Source organism: Crocuta crocuta, unplaced genomic scaffold (genome assembly GCF_008692635.1).
Source record: "Crocuta crocuta isolate KB4526 unplaced genomic scaffold, BGI_CrCroc_1.0 scaffold25, whole genome shotgun sequence".
NCBI lineage: Eukaryota > Metazoa > Chordata > Mammalia > Carnivora > Hyaenidae > Crocuta > Crocuta crocuta.
The window spans coordinates 1,168,238-1,191,289 of record NW_027532015.1 but is presented as its reverse complement, the minus strand read 5'-3'; the positions used below and the strand labels follow the sequence as shown (position 1 = coordinate 1,191,289).

The 23,052-nt window shown below is 39.9% G+C and overlaps 1 protein-coding gene across 2 annotated transcripts in view; it reads right to left on the bottom strand.

Annotated features, from left to right (window-relative positions):
* The window catches only part of SYNE1 (spectrin repeat containing nuclear envelope protein 1), a 457,258-nt gene that overhangs the window by 75,901 nt on the left and 358,305 nt on the right, over positions 1–23,052 (bottom strand). For both annotated transcript variants that reach the window (XM_077775982.1, XM_077775981.1), the window contains 10 exons: positions 22,069–22,239; positions 20,198–20,331; positions 19,606–19,810; positions 13,390–13,572; positions 12,680–12,826; positions 10,289–10,443; positions 9,728–9,875; positions 7,278–7,372; positions 4,160–4,394; positions 2,007–2,201 (listed from right to left, as the gene is read on the bottom strand). In XM_077775982.1, coding sequence (XP_077632108.1) covers positions 2,007–2,201; positions 4,160–4,394; positions 7,278–7,372; positions 9,728–9,875; positions 10,289–10,443; positions 12,680–12,826; positions 13,390–13,572; positions 19,606–19,810; positions 20,198–20,331; positions 22,069–22,239 — 1,668 coding nt within the window. The remainder of the gene's footprint in view (positions 1–2,006; positions 2,202–4,159; positions 4,395–7,277; positions 7,373–9,727; positions 9,876–10,288; positions 10,444–12,679; positions 12,827–13,389; positions 13,573–19,605; positions 19,811–20,197; positions 20,332–22,068; positions 22,240–23,052) is intronic.

Genomic DNA, 23,052 nt, shown 5'->3' with positions numbered 1-23,052 from the left:
TCTGTTCCAATTCCCCTCCGTTAAAGTATCTCTGTGTTCCCAGGCTGCAGTGAGTTCATTACTGCTAAGCATAGTGAGATCTTCTCACTAAATTGAGCAGCATTCTCAATTTCCTCCTCATACAGCCTGAAACCTATCCACATGCTATCGATTAATGTTCATTGATCTAAAAGAGAAAGGGTCAGTTTCTTATTTTTCCATAATAAAACTAAGAGGCAACAGTGAAGTACGTGAACATATAGGCCATAGAATTATATAATCACTATATTCCTGTCATATTTACTCAGAGCATTAAATCATGAGCTACAAACATGAAAGCATTATAGCTGTGGTGTGAAGACGCACCAAAAGAAAGAAAATGACATTAACATTAGCACTGAGTGTTATGTGGAAACTAATTTGACAATAAACTATTAAAAAAAAAAAAAAAAGAATTTAGCCTCATAAATTCCTTCTTAGGCAAATGGGTCCTAATGGATGATTAAAAATAAATCAACTTAAAAAATAAAATAAAATCAACTTTAACAAGAGAAGAATAAGGATTCCCCTTTCCAAGGATGGCTTAAATTCTGAAGCTATAACCCAGTCTTTTTGCTACATGAATTACAAGGGAATAACAAGATGGCATGGTATGCAATCATCTGTCAAAGCGGACATCTTACACACCAACAAACAGATTGGCAAGAAAAGCAAATACAGTGACTCAGCCATTCCGCCTTATTAAAGTCTCGGGAATGCGTCCAAAAATCACATTGCAAATAAAGAAAAATATAGGATTAACATGATCTCTACAGAATGAGTTACAATGTTTTTAATCCTTTCCTGAGAGCAAAAAAGAAGAAAAAAGAATCAGGCGTATTGTATTACTGATGAATTATGCTGTGTGCAAATAATAGTTCTTTAATCAAATGTTCAGTGGTATTTTTGACAGAGTGTTTCTGACACAGAAGGTAATATGTTATTAAATAAAACTCAATAGAATAAACCCGATGGGTGTGCCTACTTAGTATTGCAAAAGCAAAAATTGTGTTCCATTCACTTTGGTTATTACCTGTGATCCAAAAAAGTGGCGGGCCAAATTTAATAGATAATTTTGTTAAAGTGTTGGTGATTATCAACATATACAAAACTTTACTCTTCAGCTCTGTTCACTTTTTGATATGATAATGATACCAACAATGATAATTACCATAGTTTATTGAATGACCAAATGTGCAGGTACCATGCCACATGGTTTACTTTCATTATATCATTAAATCCTCAAAATGCCCTGTGCAGGAAACCGAGGCTTAGATAGGTTGAGTTAACCAGGTTATTTGGTTTATTATGGTTTTAACTTGGATTTATCTGAGTCAAGGCCATGCCCTTTTTCCAGTGCGTATATAATTATGTGTTGTATATGGTATGGGCAAGTGAGGGGGGAGAAGAGTGGACTGTGGCGGATCTGGATAAATCTACGTCTCCCTGAACTTACAGTGTGATCAGTATGCTCTCTGTATCCAAATAAGGGTTCATATACCTCCTGAATTTTATCTCATAGCAACATGCTTGGATAAATTAAGATGAAATCAAGAGTATCTTGGATAGGTTTTTCTTGCTATAAAATAAATGATATCAATCTTAAAAACCACTTTAGAGTCTTAGATCAGGGAGTGGAATCTACGCCTTGCATTCCTGTTTGGATTCATAAAGTCATCACATGGTTCTTGGCTTAGCACCGACTATTAATCAGAATTCATGGCTTGGACAGTCTTATAAGACTTCAAACTCCTTAGCAAGGGGATTTTTCTGTAAGACAAAGTGCTGAAAATTAGGAAACTTCTCCAGTTCATGCGAGACAGGACAAAGTCTTAAGTAAGACACTGGGCATCAAAAACCTGCAGGGCGTGACTTAGCGACCTTTGCATTATCTGAGTTGAAACGCTAACAACAGGAGGAAATGGCTCCACTGCTTGCGTGGCTTTTTAAACTGCATCACGCCTCTAGGAGGAGAGAGACCAACTTACTTTCAACAAGAAGGCCAGCTTTTTCTTCTGTTCCTCCAGACGCCCGCTGGCCAATCTCCACTTCTCCTGGATATCCGTGAGTTCAGCTTGCAGGGCGGCCTCGGCCCCGCTGTCCGCCGACAGCAGCAGCTGCTTGCCAGCCTCCACCGTCAGGATGTAGCTGCCTTGTTGTCGCAGGAACACTTTTTCTTTGAACTGAAAGGAACCGCTGCTTTTTACTTTCTCGTTCTTGTCTTCACCATTTCCCCATTACCAGGATGTTTTAAATGACCCTATAGATTTTTATACTAGCATGGCCTCCTGAACCAGCAAGCGTTTATTGAGAGGGTACTCGGGGCGTGAATGAGGCAATGTATACACACGAGTGAGGATGCGGCAGGGAGAGGCTTAGTTTCTGTCCCCAAATTAAGTACAATCACAATGCAATATGAAAACTCTCCTAGGAGACTGATGCATAGGGAACACACTGCTATGCATTTTGTAAGTTTTACTATGATCCTTTTATTTCTTCTGCAGAAAACAATTGCGATGTCTGTTGATACAAACAACCCATTCCAAGAAAGCCCAGTGCTCAAATATCTAACCCATGTGGATGCAAGAGAGGCTTCTTCAAAGGGAAAAGGCTTCATGAGTTGTGGAGACCTATGAACACGACTAGATTAAGAAGGACCTGGTGTGAGGAGGGCCAGGGGCCAGTCAGAACAATCCTCCACACAGAGAAATGAAGATGGGAAAATTTGCTATGTGAGATAAAGATGATGGATTCAGGACCCTGGATGTAGTTTTCAGGGGGCTGGAATGCAGTATGCATGTGACAGAGAGGCAGAAGAAGATGTAACACCACACTTGCAAAGGCACTTTTCTTTTTAACAGTGAAAGTGACCGAGATCTACAAGGGAATATTAAGCAGGGAAGTGGTGTTTGGAGTACAACACTCTGCAGTAGAGTAGAAGATGGAATGGCAGGTGAGCATATATTGGATATACTAACAGGTTAGAAAGCTATCGCATCTGGGGGCGCCTGGGTGGCTCAGTCAGTTAAGCGTCAGACTTTGACCTAGGTAATGATCTCGCTGTTCCCGAGTTCGAGCCCTGCATCCAGCTCTGTGCTAATAGCTCAGAGCCTGGAGCCTGTTTCAGATTCTGGGTCTCCCTCTCTCTCTCTCTGCCCCTCCCCCATTTGCACTCTGTCTCAGTCTCAAAAATAAATAAACATTTAAAAAAAGAGAAAGATATTGTCTGTGTAGGTAAGATATCATGAGCATCTCTAAAGCAGTGGCAGTGGAGATGGAAATATATTAGATATGGGAAGGGAGAGAGAAATAATATAGCTCTAGGGCACCTCTCAGGGTCCTAAGTGATGGAAGGATTAGCCCTGATGACATTTCCTTGAGCTGGGGATGTGGGAAATGGATTGCTGGAGAACGGCTGGTCCAGAGATCACAGGCTCTGCTGGAAGGTGTGGTGTATACTAGGTCTGTATGCACACGTATATAATCCAAAAGGCAGTTGAATATACAAGTTGAAAACTCAGGAGGTAGACAGCACTGGAAGATACCACGCTGGCTCTTCTCCGCTGGCAGCAGGCCGACAAAGCCAAGTGTGGATGAGGTCTCCCAGAGAAGCGAGGAGAAAGGAAGCAGAGGACAGTGACCTCCAAAGCAAAAGGAGACCATGAAACATACTGGGAAGCACTGATAAGACAACTAGGAGGTGTCTGTCTAAGGGGCTGGAGACCCCAGTTCCCAGAGAGATGAAAGTAAGGAGCCAGACCAGGAACGGACAAAGAGCCCAGACAGGATTGAGCCCCGGAATACTTAAGTTACACATTTACATGGCTTGTGAGTATAATCCCGGCAAAGTGTCCCTTTCCTGGCCACTGCCATTGCCTCCATGCTGGGGGTTAGTGAGCTGCGGGGAGGCACTGGTGTGGGAAGTAGAGAGGGTCTGTGAGCAGCTGGGCCCGAGTAGACTGTCATCCTTACACACGGGCTTTGTAACGCAATCGTTACTGTGTGTTCCTGTTGACACTTGGGAACAATATTTGTCCTCATTCCAGGGTCACTCCAGAATCCTTGTGGAGAACTGAGACAAGGGTAAAGCATGCAGTGGAGACATAGAAGAGGTTTCAAATCCGTGTGTTTTGCACCTTACCTGCACTTCATCAAAGAGGGTCCTTGCCTGTTGCAGGGGTATCGGGACACTTCCGAGAGCACTCACGGGCAGATAGGACACTTCAACCAACCATTTACGAAGCTTTTCTGCCATCTCCCTGTACCGCTGCCACTGGCGAATCTGACTGTCGATGATGCCCCTCCTCTGCTGGGCCCTGCGAATCACTCCCTGCCACTGGTTGCTGAGGAGTGTCAATTTCAGGTTGAATTCATCCCTGGTGTGGGAATAATTACATAGGGAGGAAACAGTGTTACCCTGGATGCATTTACATAATCAGCGACTTCTACATGCAATGTATATGCTTGACCATAAGCCCTGAGGAGTGAGTTAGGGCAGAGGTTTTCAAATATCATTCCAGGATCTGGGTCTATTTCACGTAAAATTTAAAATTTATAACAGTCAAACTATTGGTTTTCGCAAACAGTGAGTATTTTCATGTCTCAGCACAGGTTACAGGTGTATCTGTAGCATCGCTGTCATTGATTCTCCGAGTACACGAGAGGTGGGGAGCATTGGGTAGTGATGCAGTGGGGGTGGCCCCAAACCCTAAAAGTATGTGGCAGGAGGCAACATCTCGTTTGTGCTACAGTGGGAGAAAATGAGGACCAAAACTTACTTATAAACCTGTCTTTAGCCAGAATTATAAGCCACTTGGGATGAACAATGCTGGGTGATTTCAGCAAGAATCATAAGTCACTTCAATAAAATCATGTGATTTAAAAACGCTTCTTTAAAACTGTACTTAAACTCTCTGTATCCTCTGACAATAAACAGTCCTAATCTTTAGCAAATTATCCCACATATGAATCTACGTCGTCCCTTCTACACGTTAAGCCTATTTCACTGTGTTCTCAGAAAAATGAAAACAATCTTGTCATCATTGTCTGTATGAAGGTTGTCCATATACTTAAAGATAGTAACTTTTATTTAAGTGTTCTTAATTTCGGGCTACATAATCACAGATCTTTCAGTCTGTCCTTCCTACACCTGTGTTTTCGACCTTTAAAAAATGCTGGTAGTTCTTTATGAAGTTTTAATCTGTGGCTCTAGAACTGATTTGTCCTATGTCAAATAGAATGAGTTTCTCTGTAGATTAGAGCATTATTCACCTTTTAATATTAATGTGTAACATCACTTTTTTTTTTTTCTCTATCACGTTAGTTTTGGTGTCTTCCCTCCCACATACTATTTTCTCCTTGAGGGCGGCTTCCCCTCTGAGCTGGCCTCACTGTTCTGGACCCCTCCATTCCGGACACCTCCTATTATCTAGGCCCACCGTAAACTTTGGACTTGTAACCAAATGTGTTACTGGTGCTTCTTGCTTCTGAAAGGAAATTCTGATATTAATAGTCTAATTGCAGTAGTTGTGATGAATCAGGTTCATGAAACTCTCCCCTAGAAGTTACAAGCTTCTTTCATCTCTGAGAACATTTAACTCCAGGACCTGAGAATATCCTGCAACATGAAAAGTGCCCCGCACGTGACTTTGGAGCCCTTGTTCTCAACAGTCCTGAGCCTTCTGTCAGTGTGAGGAAGTACTTATCACAGGACACTGTTCCTGTGGCTGAACTTGAACTCTCAACACAAAATTCATAAATGAACTTTTAAAACCTAATACATTTGTAATCTGGGGCTTTCATGCTCTAATAGGAATTTTTTTTTCCTTGCAACTTTAGGAATTATCCTTGGTCCGACCCTCTCATTTTCCTCTTTTTGGTGTTTCTCCTTAACTGTTAACATTTACAATTTAATAGATGATGGCTTGTACATGAATTTTAAACTTTGTTTTACTTACTCGCGTAAACTTTTATAATACTGTTACAGAGTTGATCAAGGGAGGCTAAAGCAAAGAATAAGTTAATTCCATTTGAATTTGTTTTATTTTGAAGGCCTTAATTTCTCAGCACACCTCATGTGTAGACCTGGCTTACCTTGAATAGAATAAATATGGATTCAGCAGTTTTGTATCCTTAGAATAAATACCAAGTAGTTCAATTGTTAGGTTGTGATGAGTCACAGTGTTCCCCTCTTGAAACCAACAGCACACTGTATGTTAACTAACTTGAATTTAAATAAATAAGTTTTTTTTTCAAATAACATTTTTAAAAAGGAAGAAATATGGCTTCACATTTTGTTGTTCCAAGCTTAACCATGAAAATCTTTCACGTTACTGCCAAAGAAATATCCACGCAAAACTGAAATTGCTTCCAAAACATTAAGAAATAAAAAAAACCTCTTAATAAAAACAATGATTTATGTTTTTTTTTTTTTGGAAAAAAACATCAAGTTAATTCTGGGCCTTAATGTGAGAAAGATGTTTTTATGTAATAAATGGGGTTTATACTCCAATATTATCACATAAAGTATATGGAATAGACTAGCTATTGTTCTAGGAAATGTAAACACAGCATGAAATTGTCAATTCACATACCAGAAGTCAAAAGATGAGCTAGATTTTACCTCTTTACTTTTAATAAAGAGGTAATCTGCTAAGGAAATGAAGCGGAAGCAAGATTTCCATTTGCGTGTCCTCTGACCTAAGGCAGCAAACCATTTTCAAACCTGGAATTACCCTGATATGGTAAAGCTGTCTGGTCCTGACTAGAAACCAGATACACGATTTTGTGGCTACTTAGCTGATTGACCTTGGTCACATCAGTTCACATTTCTGGGTCTCAAGTTTTCATCTATAAGTAAGAGAGATAATCTAGTGATCTCTCTGCTCCCTTGAGGAGTACAATTTCTGTAGCTGTATGAGACTATTAGAAGCATCTGTTTATGAACCATTGATATATCATTGATACAATTTGTTCTCATCTATTCATTAATTCCAGTCTGCAGCAGAGGCCTGGAGAAGGTTGGCTAGGTGATTTCCAATTACTCTACGTCCTTTATATAATATAATAGCAGTTCTTAAAGAAGATTCAATACTCACTCATTTTCGAGATTCAGACAAGCCTCTCCTTCAATTACTGAGGGTCCACTACAGTACAATTGCCTTAGGAAGATTAGATACATGCCCTCTAATTTGATCATTAAAAAGAAAATGACTATTTCACTGGAAACTTTCTTCATAATAATATATCAAGGATCCTACCTGTCATCAACTTGACCTTGTTCTAGAAGACGCTGCCCATCAATAATGATCGAGTGCAAAATCTGCTGACGACTGAACATCTCTGCTTGAAACAACTATTATTTGAAAAACAGAAAAAGATACTTTAGGAGTTCCCAGTTTTAGTGACCAGTTTTCTGGTAACTTTCCAAAATTTCTGGTTTTAGTAAAGCTTTGAAAAATATTTCCAGTTGAATCAGGATGAAATCCTGCAGTATAGAAATAATGTATTTTTAAACAACCAATTAAGATATACTTAAAGTTTCATTTTTGTTCAGTAAAACTAAGTGACTAAAAGTAGAATTATATTTCGCTTCTTTCAAAATCACCCAATCATATTAAGTGTTAATACATAATTTGTATTGTTTTTTCAGATAGGGAATAGCTTAAGATCTTTTAGAAAGTTTTAAAGATTTTAAAATCCCACATTTTTTAACTCACTGCTTTTTTAATTTAATTTGTTAATAAAATTATTTCACTACCAAAAAATTCAACAGAAAGTTTTTCGAATTATTTCCACTGGTTTTAAAACAAATTAATTGAGATATAATTCATATACCTTATAATTCACCTATTTAGAGTATATAATTTAAGGACTTTTATTAAGTTCCCAGAGTTGGACACATACCAACATCATCAATTTTAGACCATTTTCTTTACCCTAAAAAGAACTCCACACTCAGCAATCACTCTCCATTTCTTCCCAGTCCATGAGAACTAGGTAATCACTAGCCTATTTTCTGTCTCTACGGATTTGCCTACTTTGGATATTTCATGTAAAAAGCATCATGCCTGTCTTTTGTGACTGGCTTCTTTCCACTTAGCATAAAGTTTTCAAGGTTGATCCATGTGAAGTGTGTATCATCACCACATTCCTTTTTATTGCTGAATACTATCCCCCACATTTTATCTATTCATTCATCAGCTGATAGATACGTGTTGTTCTCCCTTGTGGGCTACTCTAAATAACACTGATATGAACGATATTCTTGCATAAGTTTTTGTGGACACAGCTGTTCATTTCTCTTGGGTAGCAAGCTAAGAGTAGGATTATTGGGTCATATGGTAACTCTGTTTAATATTTTGAGGAACTCTCCAGTTGTTTTCCAAAGCAGCTTCACCATTTTACACCCCCACTGGTAATGTATGAGAGTTCCAATTTCTACATAACCCTCATCAACACATGCTGTCTTCACCATCATAGTCATTATAGTGGGTACAAAGTGATATCTCACTTCAGTTTTGATTGTCTTTTATCTCATTGTAAGTCACCTTGACAAAAATGGACTTAAAAATACCTTCCACATTTAAAAATTCTCTATTTTTAAAATTTAAGTAAAATGTTTTAAAATTAGTTTCACTTTTTTTTTGAGAGAGAGAGAGAGCAAGAGCACACAAACTGGGGAGATGGGCAGAGGGGGAGAGAGAGAGAGAGAGAGAGAGAGAGAGAGAGAGAGAGAGAATCTTAAGCAGGTTCCACACTGAGTGTGGAGCCCAATGCAGGGCTTAATCTCATGACTGTGAGATCATGACCTGAGGCAAAATCAAGAGTTCAATGCTCAACCGACTGAGCCACCCAAGCGCCCCTAGTTTCATTCTCTTTATAGTTCTGCATTAAGCTTTCCTCTGCTTTTAGGTAAATCCTATCTCTCCATTTGCATATATTTCATAAATACACGGGACAATTCACTTATACAAGGAAACCAAATTAATTTGCTTTTTGTACTCAGTTCTCTCTTCAGTGTTTCTTAAGAAATAATTATAATACAACTTGACCAAGAGGTACACATGGAGATATTTGGTATCGATATGCTTTTTACAGAACACACGATTTTCATTTATCAAACACTTGCGATCAAGGCATAATCTCTTAATCAACTAGCTTTGGCAATATTAATGTAGGATGTAACTCAGTTCGAAAATTGTCTTTTTGCATTCCTTCCACACACACCCCAATCCCTCTTCCCAACCCCTACCCCCTGTAAGTAGACTTTTACCACAATTCTGGCAGTATACATTGCAGCATATTGAAGCCTGACACATTTTTTAAAATGTTTTTTGTTTTTTTTTTAATTTATCTCTGAGAGGGAGAGAGACAGCGTTGAGCAGGGGAGGGTCAGAAAGAGAGGGAGACGCAGAATCCAAAACAGGCTCCAGGCTCTGAGCTGTCAGCACAGAGCCCGACACGGGATTCAAACCCACGAACCGTGAGATCGTGACCTGAGCCGAAGTCGGACACTTAACCGACTGAGCCACCCAGGCGCCCCAGAAGCCTGACATGTTTTTAAAGCCAACCATGAAAGCAAAGAACCGGACCACATTTTTGTAATTAAGGTATGAAAACTTCAAGCTTAAGAGATATCACCACACGATACATCGCTTGAACTCCTCCATGTGGCGCTATTACCCGAAAACCTACTGGCATCACCTACCTCATGTGCTCTCTGCTGCTCCAAAAGGTGCTGATAATTGCCTGAAATCTCTACTGCTAACTTTTGTTCCGTTTGAACCAGGAACTCCATCCATGTTTCACATTTTTCCAAGAAAGTCTGATGTTGTAGCAAAAATGACTGCAACTTACTGACAGACCAAAGGAAAAAGAATATGATTATATTTTTGTTCTTATATTGTTAGTATATAAAACTAGATTACATGAAGATTCTCTGCCTCCCCTTTTAAGCTGACTACCACAAAGTTTTTACATCAAGTAATAAAATTTAAAAAAAAGAATAAAAGCATAAAATGGTAAGTTTTAAAAATGATAAAATTATGTATGTATCTTTAATATGTTCTTATATGAGCTTTTAAAAATTTTTTTGTTCAAGCAATTTTTAGTACATTAAGCATGGGACACCACTTCACTGAATTTTCTCCTTCTGGATCAAAGTCTGTGAGTATCACTAGAAAGACGTAGAACTTACAGACGTACACAAGCCATGCACTTATTTCTACTGATATAGCAGAGTGGCCAACCCATCTCTTGGTTACTCTACCTGAATCTCTCTGTAGTCTGAGAGGAGATGAGAGACCAGTGCCGATTGAGATTTTGTATCCTTTTGATTTCTTTATCATTCAGGGGTAGCCTATAGCCAAGCTCATTTAGACGGTCTAAATCTGGGGCCATGCTGCTGAATTTTAACATCTGTCCCTGAAAGCAAGATTTAAAAGCCAAGTTAGCACTATGGTCAGAAAAGGCAAGGTTTTTTTTCTTTTAAGTTTTTTTAAATGTTTATTTATTCTTGAGAGAGAGAGAGAGAGAGAGAGCAAGCAAGCATGAGAGGGGGAGGAGCAAAGAGAGGGAGAGACAGAATCCGATGCAGGCTCCAGGCTCTGAGCTGTCAGCACAGAGCCCAATGTGGGGCTCGAATTCAAAAACCATGGAATCATGACCTGAGCTGAAGTCTGACAGTTAACTGACTGAGCCACCCAGGCGCCCCAAGGCAAAGTTCTTTCACACTTCACACTGGACTTCCGGACCTCTGATTTCCGGAAGAAGATAGTCTTTGGTCTCCTATGCATTTCTAGGCCACTTACTTATAAATTCCAGAGCTGTAAATAAAAAAAGAGCTGCATTTCCTAGTCTGTTTCCAGTGCTCCTGCTGCAATCGCTTTTACAGCTACTTAACTAGCTTTCATTGAACATGTAGGTAGTTTATGTATATTATTTACTTGGTATATTTACTCGTAAGTAATTCTTGATAACTGATGAAGGATGAAAATTATGCTGATGACTGAAAAGGCTTATTTCTTACCTTGTATATTCCATCTATCTGTGCTATTCTGCTCCTTTATTATCTAATACCAATACTAATATTTATAATAGCAGCAATTATAATAGTAATAGCTACCATTCCTTAAACGCTTGTTACAAACCAAGTATTATTATAAAAGCTTTACAGGTAATAACTCATTTGCTAAACAAGACCATAAGGTAAGTACTACTACTATTCCGACTTCAGGATGGGAGACAAGATGCTCAGAATCTGTAAGCAAACTGCGCAAGGCCCCCCCAGCTAGCAGGTGGCAGATTTGGGTAAACAAGAGCTCTGGAGCTCTTGCTAGATGGAACACAATCCCATTCAAGCTTTGAAGCCACCATGCATTATCTTAACAGTTTCAGTTTTAGGTCCTTGGCTCCAATCCCAAAGTTGGTGAGACTCAGCTGACAACGCAATCTAGGCTTTTAGATCTCAAACATAGGACAAAGCTGTCTTTTCTGGTTTTCATGTGGGCATCTATAACTCTATCTAGAAAACTGGTGACAGGAAGAAGAAAATGTCAGGACACCTTTGGCTGTGTGTGTTTTCTCTTTGCATGCTCTGACATAGGCTCATTACCCTGAAGATGGAATAAATCTTCCCAAGTGTTGAAGCCAAAAGCATAACAACCAAATGGCAGAATTTCCATGGGTAGATATCAGAGGTGAACAAAACTCACATGCCACTGTCCTTCTCATGGGGCTCCCAGACTGTAAGATACTATTCTAATAATAGAGTCACAACACCATTCCACAACAGTAATCACATGATCACATGAACGTAATTAACTAGTATGAAAAAAAATTTTAAGATAACAAATAGTGTGCTTTGGAAGTGTGTCCCCGGGAAGCCTGACCATGAACAAAAGGGGAAGCTTTCTTAAGGGAGTGACATTGAACAAAATGATCAAAAGTTCATTCCTTCTGGTGGGAAGGGAGTTGGTGGGGACAAAAAAGGAATTCCAGAAAACAGGAATATGGTGCGTGCAGATGCCAGGAAGCGCTATGATGGATGCTGACATGAACAGTGGTGAAGATGGGGCCCTGAGGTGCAAGCCAGGTACACTGGGCATGACAGTCCACACTGGTCTTCACCATGGGAGAGCAGTGCGAACCCGTGGAGGGCTTTAAGCAGAGGAAAAGGACACCAGAATTGGCATGTCTATTGTATTATTTTATTTACTGTATGTTTAAAATAGTTCATAATTAAGGAAAACCTTATAGAAGGAGATCATTCTGGCAGCTGTGGGCTAGAGGAGGAAGAGTGGCTGAGAGGGGACCCATGGAGGCTGTGCCCAGGATCCGAGAGACAGGGGGCTTGCGATGGAGTGGATGAGGGTAGAGGTGGGGATGGAGGTTTCAAGGGCTATGAGGGAGGAGCTGGCCCACTGGGCATGGAGAGAGACGAGAGGTGCAAAGGAGCACTGAGCACCGAGGGCTGCTTCTGGCCAGGCTCCCACTGCAGTCTGTGAAATCAGTGCCTGCTCATTGCAGGGAAACAGAGCTGGCAAGCTTTTCTTTGGAGGCCCAAAATAAAAAGTAGGCCTATGTCAGAGGTTGTGAGTATTCCTTAAGATTTTGACAACAGAGGATAGAAGATTTGGGCCTGGGGTTTGAACGCACTTACCTTAAGTTCTTCCATCCTTTCCTGGATGGACGAGAGGTCAGAAGAGTGGCTAGGGTCCTGCCCTTGTAATAGCTCTTCTGCTTCTACTATCCAGGCCTCCAAAGCTTCTAAACTCTTGGTAAAGCTTTCATAGTCAAGAACTCCAGCCTTTTTTTTTCCCCACAAAAGAAAATTGATATTTAGAAATCTAGTTAAAGGGCAAGTGGATATTGAAATTACTTTTCATATTCTTGTGTCGGATTGCCATCTTCAAGATGCCTTTCCTGAAGAAACAAGGCTATAGGATTTAAACTTTCTTCTCTTTATTAATATAATTTTTTGAAAACAGAATGATTCCTATGTACCACTTATTAATTAACCAACTAAAGTTACTTGTAAAATATGCTTCCAAACAAATATATTCTGATTGATACATAAACATGAATGTCAGCCTTAAAGCCACTTCGTGCTGATTAGTCGAAGACATCTTACTCAGCACCCTAGAAGGAGGCATTTAGGTTCAGGGGCAAAATTACATTGGAAAGAACAGTGCAAGGCTCCCACCTTCCCTGGTCCCCATTGGAACTTCCAAGTTTGTTTACTCTTTTAATTCTTTGCTCTTGAAAGAGGCATAGTCTCAACGCTGGAGAGATTTTCTTTTCCTGTGTTGAGGCTGAGATGTTATAGATGCCCCATTTACGACACTGAATATGAGCTCTACCATAACGCACCTGTAACACAGCCTGCTGCTTGCACAGACCCTGTTCTAGGGCACATAAGCGTTGACTCAAAGACAGCTGATCGGATTGAATGGCCGACGCTGCCGAAGCACCCACTTGTTGCTTGAGCTGCTCTCCCAGCTCATGGAGAACAAAAAGGGAATCCTTCACTGTCCCCAGGCCTTTGAGGAGCTCCTATAGAAGATGAAAATATGCCATTATGAAACAACATGCTAAGGGTACTCCTTAGACTGATAATCAGCAAAGGTCTGCGCGTCTAGAAACACTCCATTATTACTTTGTCAAATTATTATACTAAATAACCTTCACCTGCACAAGAATGATCAAGAATAAAATCTGACTTTTAAAACGGGTGTGTGTTAACGTTTTTAGAGATAAATGTGCTATTCTTATAATAAAAGTCACATAGGTTCACTGTAGGGCACTGGGGAACTGCAGAGAAACATACGTAAACAAGAAGAATCATGTCTACAAGGAGAGCCAATACTGGAAGCTTTTGGGCAGTTTTTCCTACCTTGTCTTGTAGTTGGTATCAAATTAAAAACATAGTGCTACATTTTGCCTTTTTCTACTTAATATGATACACACAGGGATGAGTTTGTCAACGGCACTGTCTGCATGCGTGGTCGCACTATAGTGGTTACAGTGGACCCTCCTGTCTCAGGGGCGCATAGAACCCCAGCACCGGCGCTGGTGAGCAGAGTCAGCCGGGATACAAAGCAGACTGTATCTTCATTCTTTTCCATGGCTTCNTTTTTTTTTTTTTTTTTTTTTTTTTTTGGTGGGACACTCGTATATGCTCAAAATTGAAGCCGGTGGAAATTCCCTGTTTCTGATTTCCATCTACCACTAAGAAATGACAAATGACTGGTTCTTCTACTTGTTGTTGGTGCCCCACCAGATGTGGGAAAGAGCAGAGCCTGCTATGTTTACACAGTGACTTTTGCGAGAGGGAGAAAAACAAAGGGCACTTTTGACCTTGACACAGATTTTTAACAAATTCAGAGAAATAATTTGGGGCACTGCCCTTTAAAACAGGTATGTGTGTATCAACTCAGAAGAACTGAAACTTTAAAATGACAAATCTTGGGGCACCTAGGTGGCTCGGTCGGTTAAGCAGCTGACTTCGGCTCAGGTCATGATCTCATGGCTCGAAGGCTCATGAATTCGAGCCCTACGTCAGGCTCTGTGCCGACAGCCCAAAGCCTGGAGCCTACTTCGGATTCTGTTTCTCCCTCTGTCTCTCTGCCCCTCTCCTGCTCCTGCTCTGTTTCTCTCCCTCTCTCTCTCTCTCTTTCAAAAATAAATAAACATTAAAAAATTAAAAATAAAATGACAAATTTTATAAGGATAAACTATGTGGAAGTCAGGGAGAAAAGCATTACATTACCTTTAGTGTAAATATTAAACTTTGGCTCTAAGGTGATTATTTAGCATTCATGTGAAGGTATTAGGATAGGCTGAAATTTTATTTACGTGCTTTTTACAACTTGCCTAATTCTAATACACTGATCTGGGAATGTTTACAAGAAGCTCTTTGAAACAAGTTCATTAAAAGAAAGCCAAATAAAGAGTAAGAACCATGGAATGAGTGAAACAAGAGAACTGTTCCTGAAAACCCAAAGTAGATTATTGGCAACTTCAGTGAAAAAGAGAAATATTAAAAAGCTATTAGAAAGAAGTATATTGGCTGACAGCACAGACCCCAACAAGGGGTTGAAATCATGAACTGTGAGGCCGGAGGAGGCAGGATGGCAGAGAAGTGGGGAGCTCCCTACATTTCACTCGCCCCCATCTCTCAAATGGAGAAGGCCTGAAGCCATAGGAACCCATACAGAATCCAGGAGTTTGGGAGGAAAAGGAGACAGAGTCCACTGAGAAAACCTTATAGCATATATTTTCCCTTGTCTCATACGTATCCATTCCCTCTGCTGGACTGGGCATCTGGTCACTGGTTTGCTTAAACAGTCACATTTAATCCATTCTCTAGATGTATATTCTACACCTCCACCACTTACTTTCTATCTCTCTCTCTCTCTGGAGTAATCAGACTATATAGTTTCTCTGAGTAACGTTATCTTTCTTTCTCCTCACCTCTTACCATATTCTCCTCTTTCTCTCTCTGAATTAAGCCTCTTAGTCTCTCTGTCTGGTCATTTCTCTTCCAATTTTGCTTCCTCCCCACCCTGTCATTTCTTTCTTTGTATATGCTCATCCATCAGTACTGCACACACCTGACTCTTTATTTGTAGCTGGGAATTCTGGTTTTATGCTTTTAGACTGTCTTTGCTTTTTGGGTTTTTCCTTTTTTCTTTTCTTTTCCTCTTTTTTTTAAATTTTTATTATTTATTTTTCCTCCTTCCTCTTTTTTTCCCTTCTTTTTTTTTTTTTCTTTTTCTTTTTCCCTTTCAGTTTGCGTGTTTGTTGGAGTTGTCTGTGCATTTGTGTGTCTTTGTTCCCTTGGTTTGTCTGTCTGTTTTCTTTTCCAAGGCTACCTCAGGAAACAAGCCAAAGTAAACATGGTGGGGAGTCCCAAATACCACTATGTGTAGGGAAATAAAGTAACCAAAGTCTGAACAAGAGAGACCAAGAGACACCACTCAAAGAAGACTTCCTGAATGGACAGACCCTGGACAGTCAAAGAGCCTTCTTTCATACAGCAGTATTCGCAGGTACAGAGTGCATAACAAGCTTTTAAAGCTAACAAGAGACAGAAAACTAACCAAAATGACAAAACAGAAGAACTCACCTCTAAAGAATTTCCAGGAAGAAATGACAGCTAAAGAACTGCTCAAAACAGATATAAGCAACATAACTGAACAAGAATTTAGAACAATAGTCATAAAATTAATCACTGGGCTTGAAAAAGGCATGGAAAACATCAGAGAAACTATTGCTACAAAGACTATGGAGCTTAAAAATCGTTGTGATGAATTAAAAAATGCTATAAATTGGTGTATAATGAAATGGAGGCGTAAAATCCACGGATTGAAGAGGCAGAGAGGAGAAGAGGTGAATTAGAAGATACAATTATAGAAAAAGAGGAAGCCGAGAAAAAGAGAGATAAACTGATCCAGGAACACAAAAAGGGGAGCTCGAGAGCTGAGAGATAAAATCAAATGGAACAATATCTGTATCATAGGAATCCCAGAAGAGGAAGAGAGAGGGAAAGGTGCTGAAGGAGTCCTTAAACAAATTATAGCAGAGAACTTCCCCAATTTGGGGAAGGAAACAGACACTGAAATCCAAGAGGCACAGAGAACTCCCTTCAGACACAACTTGAATCGATCTTCTGCACGACATATAGTGAAACTGGCAAAATATAAGGACAAAGAGAGAATTCTGAAAGCAGCTCGGGATACAAGGGCCCTAACATACAAAGGGAAACCTATCAGAGTGGTTATGGAGTTATCTACTGAAACTTGGCAGGCCAGAAAGGAATGGCAGGAAATTTTCAATGTGATGAACAGAAAAAATAATGCAGCCAAGAATCCTCTATCCAGTAAGCCTGTCATTCGGAATAGGAGAGATAAAAGTCTTCCCAAATAAACAAAAAATTGAAAGAATTCATCACCACTAAACCAGCCCTACAAGAAATCCTCAGGGAGACTTTATGAGGGAAATGTTGCAAGAAATAAAAGATACCAGAGACACCACAATAAGCATGAATCCTACAAAGAACACAATGACTCTAAACTCATATTTTTCAATAACAACACTGAATGTAAGTGGACTTAATGCCCCAATCAAAAGACATAGGGTAGCAGAATGGATAAAAGAACAAAATTCACCTATTTGCTATCTACAAAAAACTCGTTTTAGGCCTGAGGACAACTTCAGATTAAAAGTAAGGGGATGGGGAAATATCTATCAAGCTACTGGAAGTCAGAAGAAAGCTGGAGTAGCTATACTTATATCAGACAAACTGGACTTTAAAGTAAAGGCAGTAACAAGGGATGAAGAAGGGCATTACATAATAATTACAGGGTCTATCCATCAGGAAGAGCTAACAATTATAAATGTCTACACACCAAATACAGGAGCACCTAAATACATAAAACAATTAATCACAAACAGAAACAATCTTATAGATAAGAATGTGCAAATACCAGGGGACTTTAATACTTGACTTACAGCAATGGGTAGATCAGCTAGAGAGAAAATCACTAAAGAAACAATGGACTTGAATGACACATTGGACCAGATGGATCTGACAGATATATTTAGAACTCTACATCCTGAGGCCATGGAATTCACTTTCTTCTCAAGTGTGCATGGCACATTCTCCAAGATAGATAACATACTGGGACATAAAGCAGCCCTCAATAAATATAAAAGAATTGAGATCATACCATGCACACTTCCAGGTCACAATACTATGAAACTTGAAATCAACCACAGGAAGAAGTCTGGAAAACCTCCAAAACTATGAGGTTAAAGAAAACCCTACTAAAGAATGAATGGGTCAATCAGGCAATTAGAGAAGAAATTTGAAAATGTATGGAAACAAATGAAAATGAAAACACAACAATTCAAATTCTATGGGATGTGGCAAAGGCAGTCCTAAGAGGAAAGTACACTGCACTCCAGGCCTATTTTAAGAAATAAGAAAAAACACAAGTACAAAATCAAACAGTGTAAGTACAAAATCTAACAGTGCACCTATAGGAACTCGAAGGAGAGCAACAAGAGCACCCCAAACCCAGTAGGAAAAGAGAAATAATAAAAATCAGGGCAGAAACAAACAATACAAAATCCAAAAAGACAGTTGAACAGATCAATGAAACCNCACTGAGATACCACCTCACACCAGTCAGAGTGGCTAAAATGAGCAAATCAGAGAACTCTAGATGCTGGCGAGGATGTGGAGAAACGGGCACCCTCCTACACTGTTGGTGGGAATGTAAACTGGTGCAGCCCCTCTGGAAAACAGTGTAGAGGTTCCTCAAAAAGTTAACAATGGAACTCCACTATAACCCAGCAATAGCACTGCTAGGGATTTACCCATGGGATACAAGAGTGCTGATGCACAGGGGCACATGGACCCCAATGTTCATAGCAGCACTCTCAACAATAGCCAAAACGTGGAAAGAGCCTCAGTGTCCATCAACTGAGGAATGGATCAAGAAGATGTGGGTTATCTATATGATGGAATACTACATGGCAGTGAGAAAGAATGACATTGGCCATGTGTAGCAACATGGATGGCCCTTGAGGATGTTATGCTGAGCGAAATAAGTCAGGCAGAGAAGGACAGATACCATATGTTTGCACGTATAGGTGGATTAGGAGGAACTTAACAGAGGGCCATGGGGGAGAAGAAGGGGAAAAATAGTTGGGGAGAGGGAGGGAGGCAAACCATGAGAGACTCTTGAATGCTGAGAACAAACTGAGGGCAGATGGAGGGTGAAGGGGAAGGGGGGTGATGGGCATGGAGGAGGGCCCTTGTTGGGATGAGCCCTGGGTATTACATGGAAACCAACTTGACAATAAACTATTTAAGGAAAAAAAAAAGAAAAAAAGGAAAGAAGTATACCAGTAAATCAGGAGAGAAAGACTTCTTTCTACTATTAAATTCTTAGAAGAAATAATTATGCGAATGCTTACATAAGAGATAGATCATACTTTTCACAGTGGATTTTTAAAAGATACAACATTAGTCTCCATTCAGTCATTTCTTATATTAAAAAAATTTTTTTAGTGTTTATTTATTTTTGAGAAAGAGAGACAGAGTGCAAGCAGGGAGGAACAGAGAGAGAGAGGGAGACAGAATCTGAATCCAACTCCAGGCTCCAAGCTGTCAGCACAGAGCCCAATGCGCAGCCTGAACTCACAAATCGTGAAATCATGACCTGAGCTGAAGTCAGACACTTAATCGACTGAGCCACCCAGGCGCCCCGGTCATTTCTTATACTGACCAAATCTGTAAAAACAGCCCAACTCTTCTCATGGAGGGTGTGCCATTAGGAAAAAAAAATGGGAAAACAACTCATCTTTAAAAATGAAACAGTGGGGAGGGGCCTCTTAAATCTGATACATGCGCAACTGTGTTCTGAAAAGCTAGGAGCCTCTCTGATAGTTAGAAGCAACTGTTGGATAGCTGTCCCACATACTGAGACACACCAAAAGCGTAGACACAGTCTAAACCTGACACCTGCGATGTCTAAGGCTGGCCAGGCGGGAAAACACCGGAGTGCCTAAACATACGTTGCAGTCCTGAATCCAAGCCGCAGCTTCGTCATCGGCAATGTCCTTGTTCGTGGCCGTCTTGAGGAGCTCGTTGGCTCGGTCGTCCTGCTGTTGAACTGTAGACGCACACTGTTTGGAGTAGTCCTTGTACCTCTGCCAAAGCTGAAGGAGGGCCTTGCTGGAGCACAGCTGCTCAGCAATCTCTTCCAGCAAGTTATTCCATCTGAAAACAACAGCCAACACTCATGGGCAGATTAACACCTCTCAACAAATGCTGTTATTTACTCTATTACTTTTCACGATCCTCCTTCATGTGACTATGGAAATAATGTGGGGATGTTTCATCTCAGTTGGACATTTTATCACGTCATATGACCCACTCATATTTTAGGAATACAGTAGGAATGAGGTCAATCTTTGGATATACAGCAGGGCTAATTTCTTTCTAAGCCTCGTCACTACATTCTCTTACCTTAAATTCATTTGTGAAGAGTAAAACCTGAATAGAGTCTTTAAAGCTCAACTTTAAAATGCTAGCAAGTTTTAATTGTATCATTATTCCTAAGAAGGCTGTGATGTAAATAATGCATAAAATTAGCATGATCCATACCTCATATTGACATCTTTTAATGTGTTGGTAAGAGTTTCTGTCACAGGTGGGTGACATTCTTTTAACAGTTGGTTGGTGATAGAGCCAAACCTCTGTAAGTTCTTTTCCTGTTTTTCCAGATCGTCTTGAAGATTCTTCCCAGGGAAGGGGGAAAAAAAAGTGCCACAGATGACGTGACGGGATGCAAATTCTAATAATCAAGTTCCAAATTCTAATAATCAAGTAATTTAGAGCTGTTTTCATAAAAATGCACATATAAATACATAAACCATGACTTTGTTCCCATGCTTTGTAAGTTTTCATTAGATAATCATTGCTTCTTTTATGATTTTGTTCTTATGGGTGTGAGAAGGGATTCCTAACAACTAAACCTTCTTACTGTGGCATCTGGAATTCTGCTGGAAAAGCTCACACAAGTGTCCTTGTCATCTGGTATGAAGCTCTGACAGTGGCATGCATGCAATCTCTCACACTGGTTCTCTTTGCTGTTCAAAGTCAAAACCCAGGTGTCTCTTTTATTACATATCTAGAACTGTTCTACCAGAAACTCCTAACAAGCAGACCTTCAGAAGTCATGATTTTTCTGGGTACCATTTATAAATTCTCTATCTGGGTGTTCTTCCTTGCAAAGAATACTTTTTAGACAGGTTATAGACTTGGCGCAATCTTCTACCAAGGACCAGCGACACATCTTGAAGGAAGACATTTCCCCAGAAACACTGCTGAGGTGACAGACTCCATTCATAGCAAAACTCTCTAGGTGAATGAAGTAGGGCACAAAAATCCAGTTCTATTTAACACCAACATCTGACTGCCATCAAATCAAAATCCTTTCATATCTTAAGACCACACGTGCAGGTGTTAAACAGCATACGCCAAACTAAAAAGTACTTCTAATTGCTGCAAGCTTATAAAATATGTTTCCAAACTTACTATTCTCAAAGCACTGTTTTAACGACTCTCAGTATCTGCAAAAACTATTTAAGGTTTAAAGAAATTACCTAGATACATTTTATCCTTCCTCCCTCCTATCCCACCCATAAGAAAAAAACATTCCCTTCAGAGAGGGACGTCTGTGTATGAAGTCAGCAACATATGAACGTTCATTGCCAAGCCAGGGAGGTGGCCTAATGTAAGGAGGGGCTCATGCTGGCATCCCCTCCCTGGAGGGCCTGTCCCGCCCATCCCGTGCCCTGCATGAGTTAGCCAGGGAGAAAGAGCGGCTGCAGGTGAGAGTGCCCGCTCAGTGCCCAGTGCACAGGGAGTACAAGCGGCAGCTGTTGGAAGGCAGTGGCCTGAGGTAAGAGAGAGTGCTCTGCGGGGTCAAATGGCAGCAATGTCATTCTATACGAGTACAGTGATGACAGGCACCCAGGAAACCAAGCAGGAAGTACTTAGGAAAAGAGGCTGATGTGTACACATCACACTGACCACTGATGCTACGCTGAACTAACAACTTAATAGTTTACAGATTTACCACTTTGCTATCTTTCTCTTTGTTTTCTTTTTAATTCCTCAGAACATGTTCGGAGAAGCAGGATAAAGAGAGAAAGGGGAAGACATAGGCAGCGACAATGGGTCAGGGAGGTTGGCTTGAATATAAAATCTTTTTTATAAAATATATTCACACAGGTATTTATATAATAGAGTTTTTAAAATCATTTGGTTTTCTATCAACTAATCCAGAAATTGGGCATCCACAGGAAGGTTTAATTAAGTTAATAATAAAGCAGGTACGATTAATCTTGAATATTTAAAAATAACTAAATATGAACAATATACAGCAATATTCCGGGATGATGTTCACATGGCTTTTTAAAATTTTATCAAAGTAAAGAGAATATCAAAGATGGGTTAAGTTCATTCCTTACCTGAAGATTGTCTACCTGAACCTGTACAGCTTCTAAAGAACCAGTCAGCAGACGGAAGCGAGAAAGAGAGTATCTGGCCTCCATGAGGTAGCTGTTTATCTCATCAAAGGCCACTTTGTGATCATTCCATTGGTCAAACACGGACTTCAGCAGTATCTTTAATTGCCCAACCTTTTGAAAGAGACAGATACTTCTTATAATTGCATTACATTCAAACTTATGGAATATCTATTGAAATATAGATCGAAACGATGGAGTAGATATTGAACTGATGGAAACAACATTAGTATTTAATAACTTCCTCAGATTTCAGACATTATAAATAAACTAGGAAAAAAAAAGATTTGAAAAGATGTAGCAGCACTGAAATGTACATTTTTCATACTTTTGACCACTGAGTCTAAATTTAAATGCCTAAAAGGACCTTTGCATGTAATATACATGATATATATTCTACATATCCATGTAATATAAAAGTGGTAAAAGGTCAATATATTTAATATTAAATGAGTGTTTTAAATGTATTAATTCATCCAATCTTTAAAATAACCTTATGGGGTGGGTGTTATTATTATCCCCATCTTATAGATAAAAAACCTGAGACACAAAGAGGTTATGAAAACCACCTGAGATCACACTATTGGAATATGAGAGTTCTAGATCTGAATGTATGCAGTCTGGTCCCCAGAAATGAAATAAAAAATATTTATCCCCTTCCCTTCCCTCCCTCCCTCCCTTCCTTCCTGCCTCCCTCCCTCCTTCTTTCCTTCCTATTTCCCATACGCCTACACGCGCGCGCGTGCGCACACACACACACACGCATGCACACAAACCCTCAAATTCTTATCTTAGGACAAAACATCTAAGAACACTATCTGCAACAGAAAATGTAACTTCTTAGTTCTATCTGTGTCATTTATAAAGATATCTACTTTGGACTTTCTGGATGTCAACCCTTAACCTTCCAAATGTAATCGATGTAAT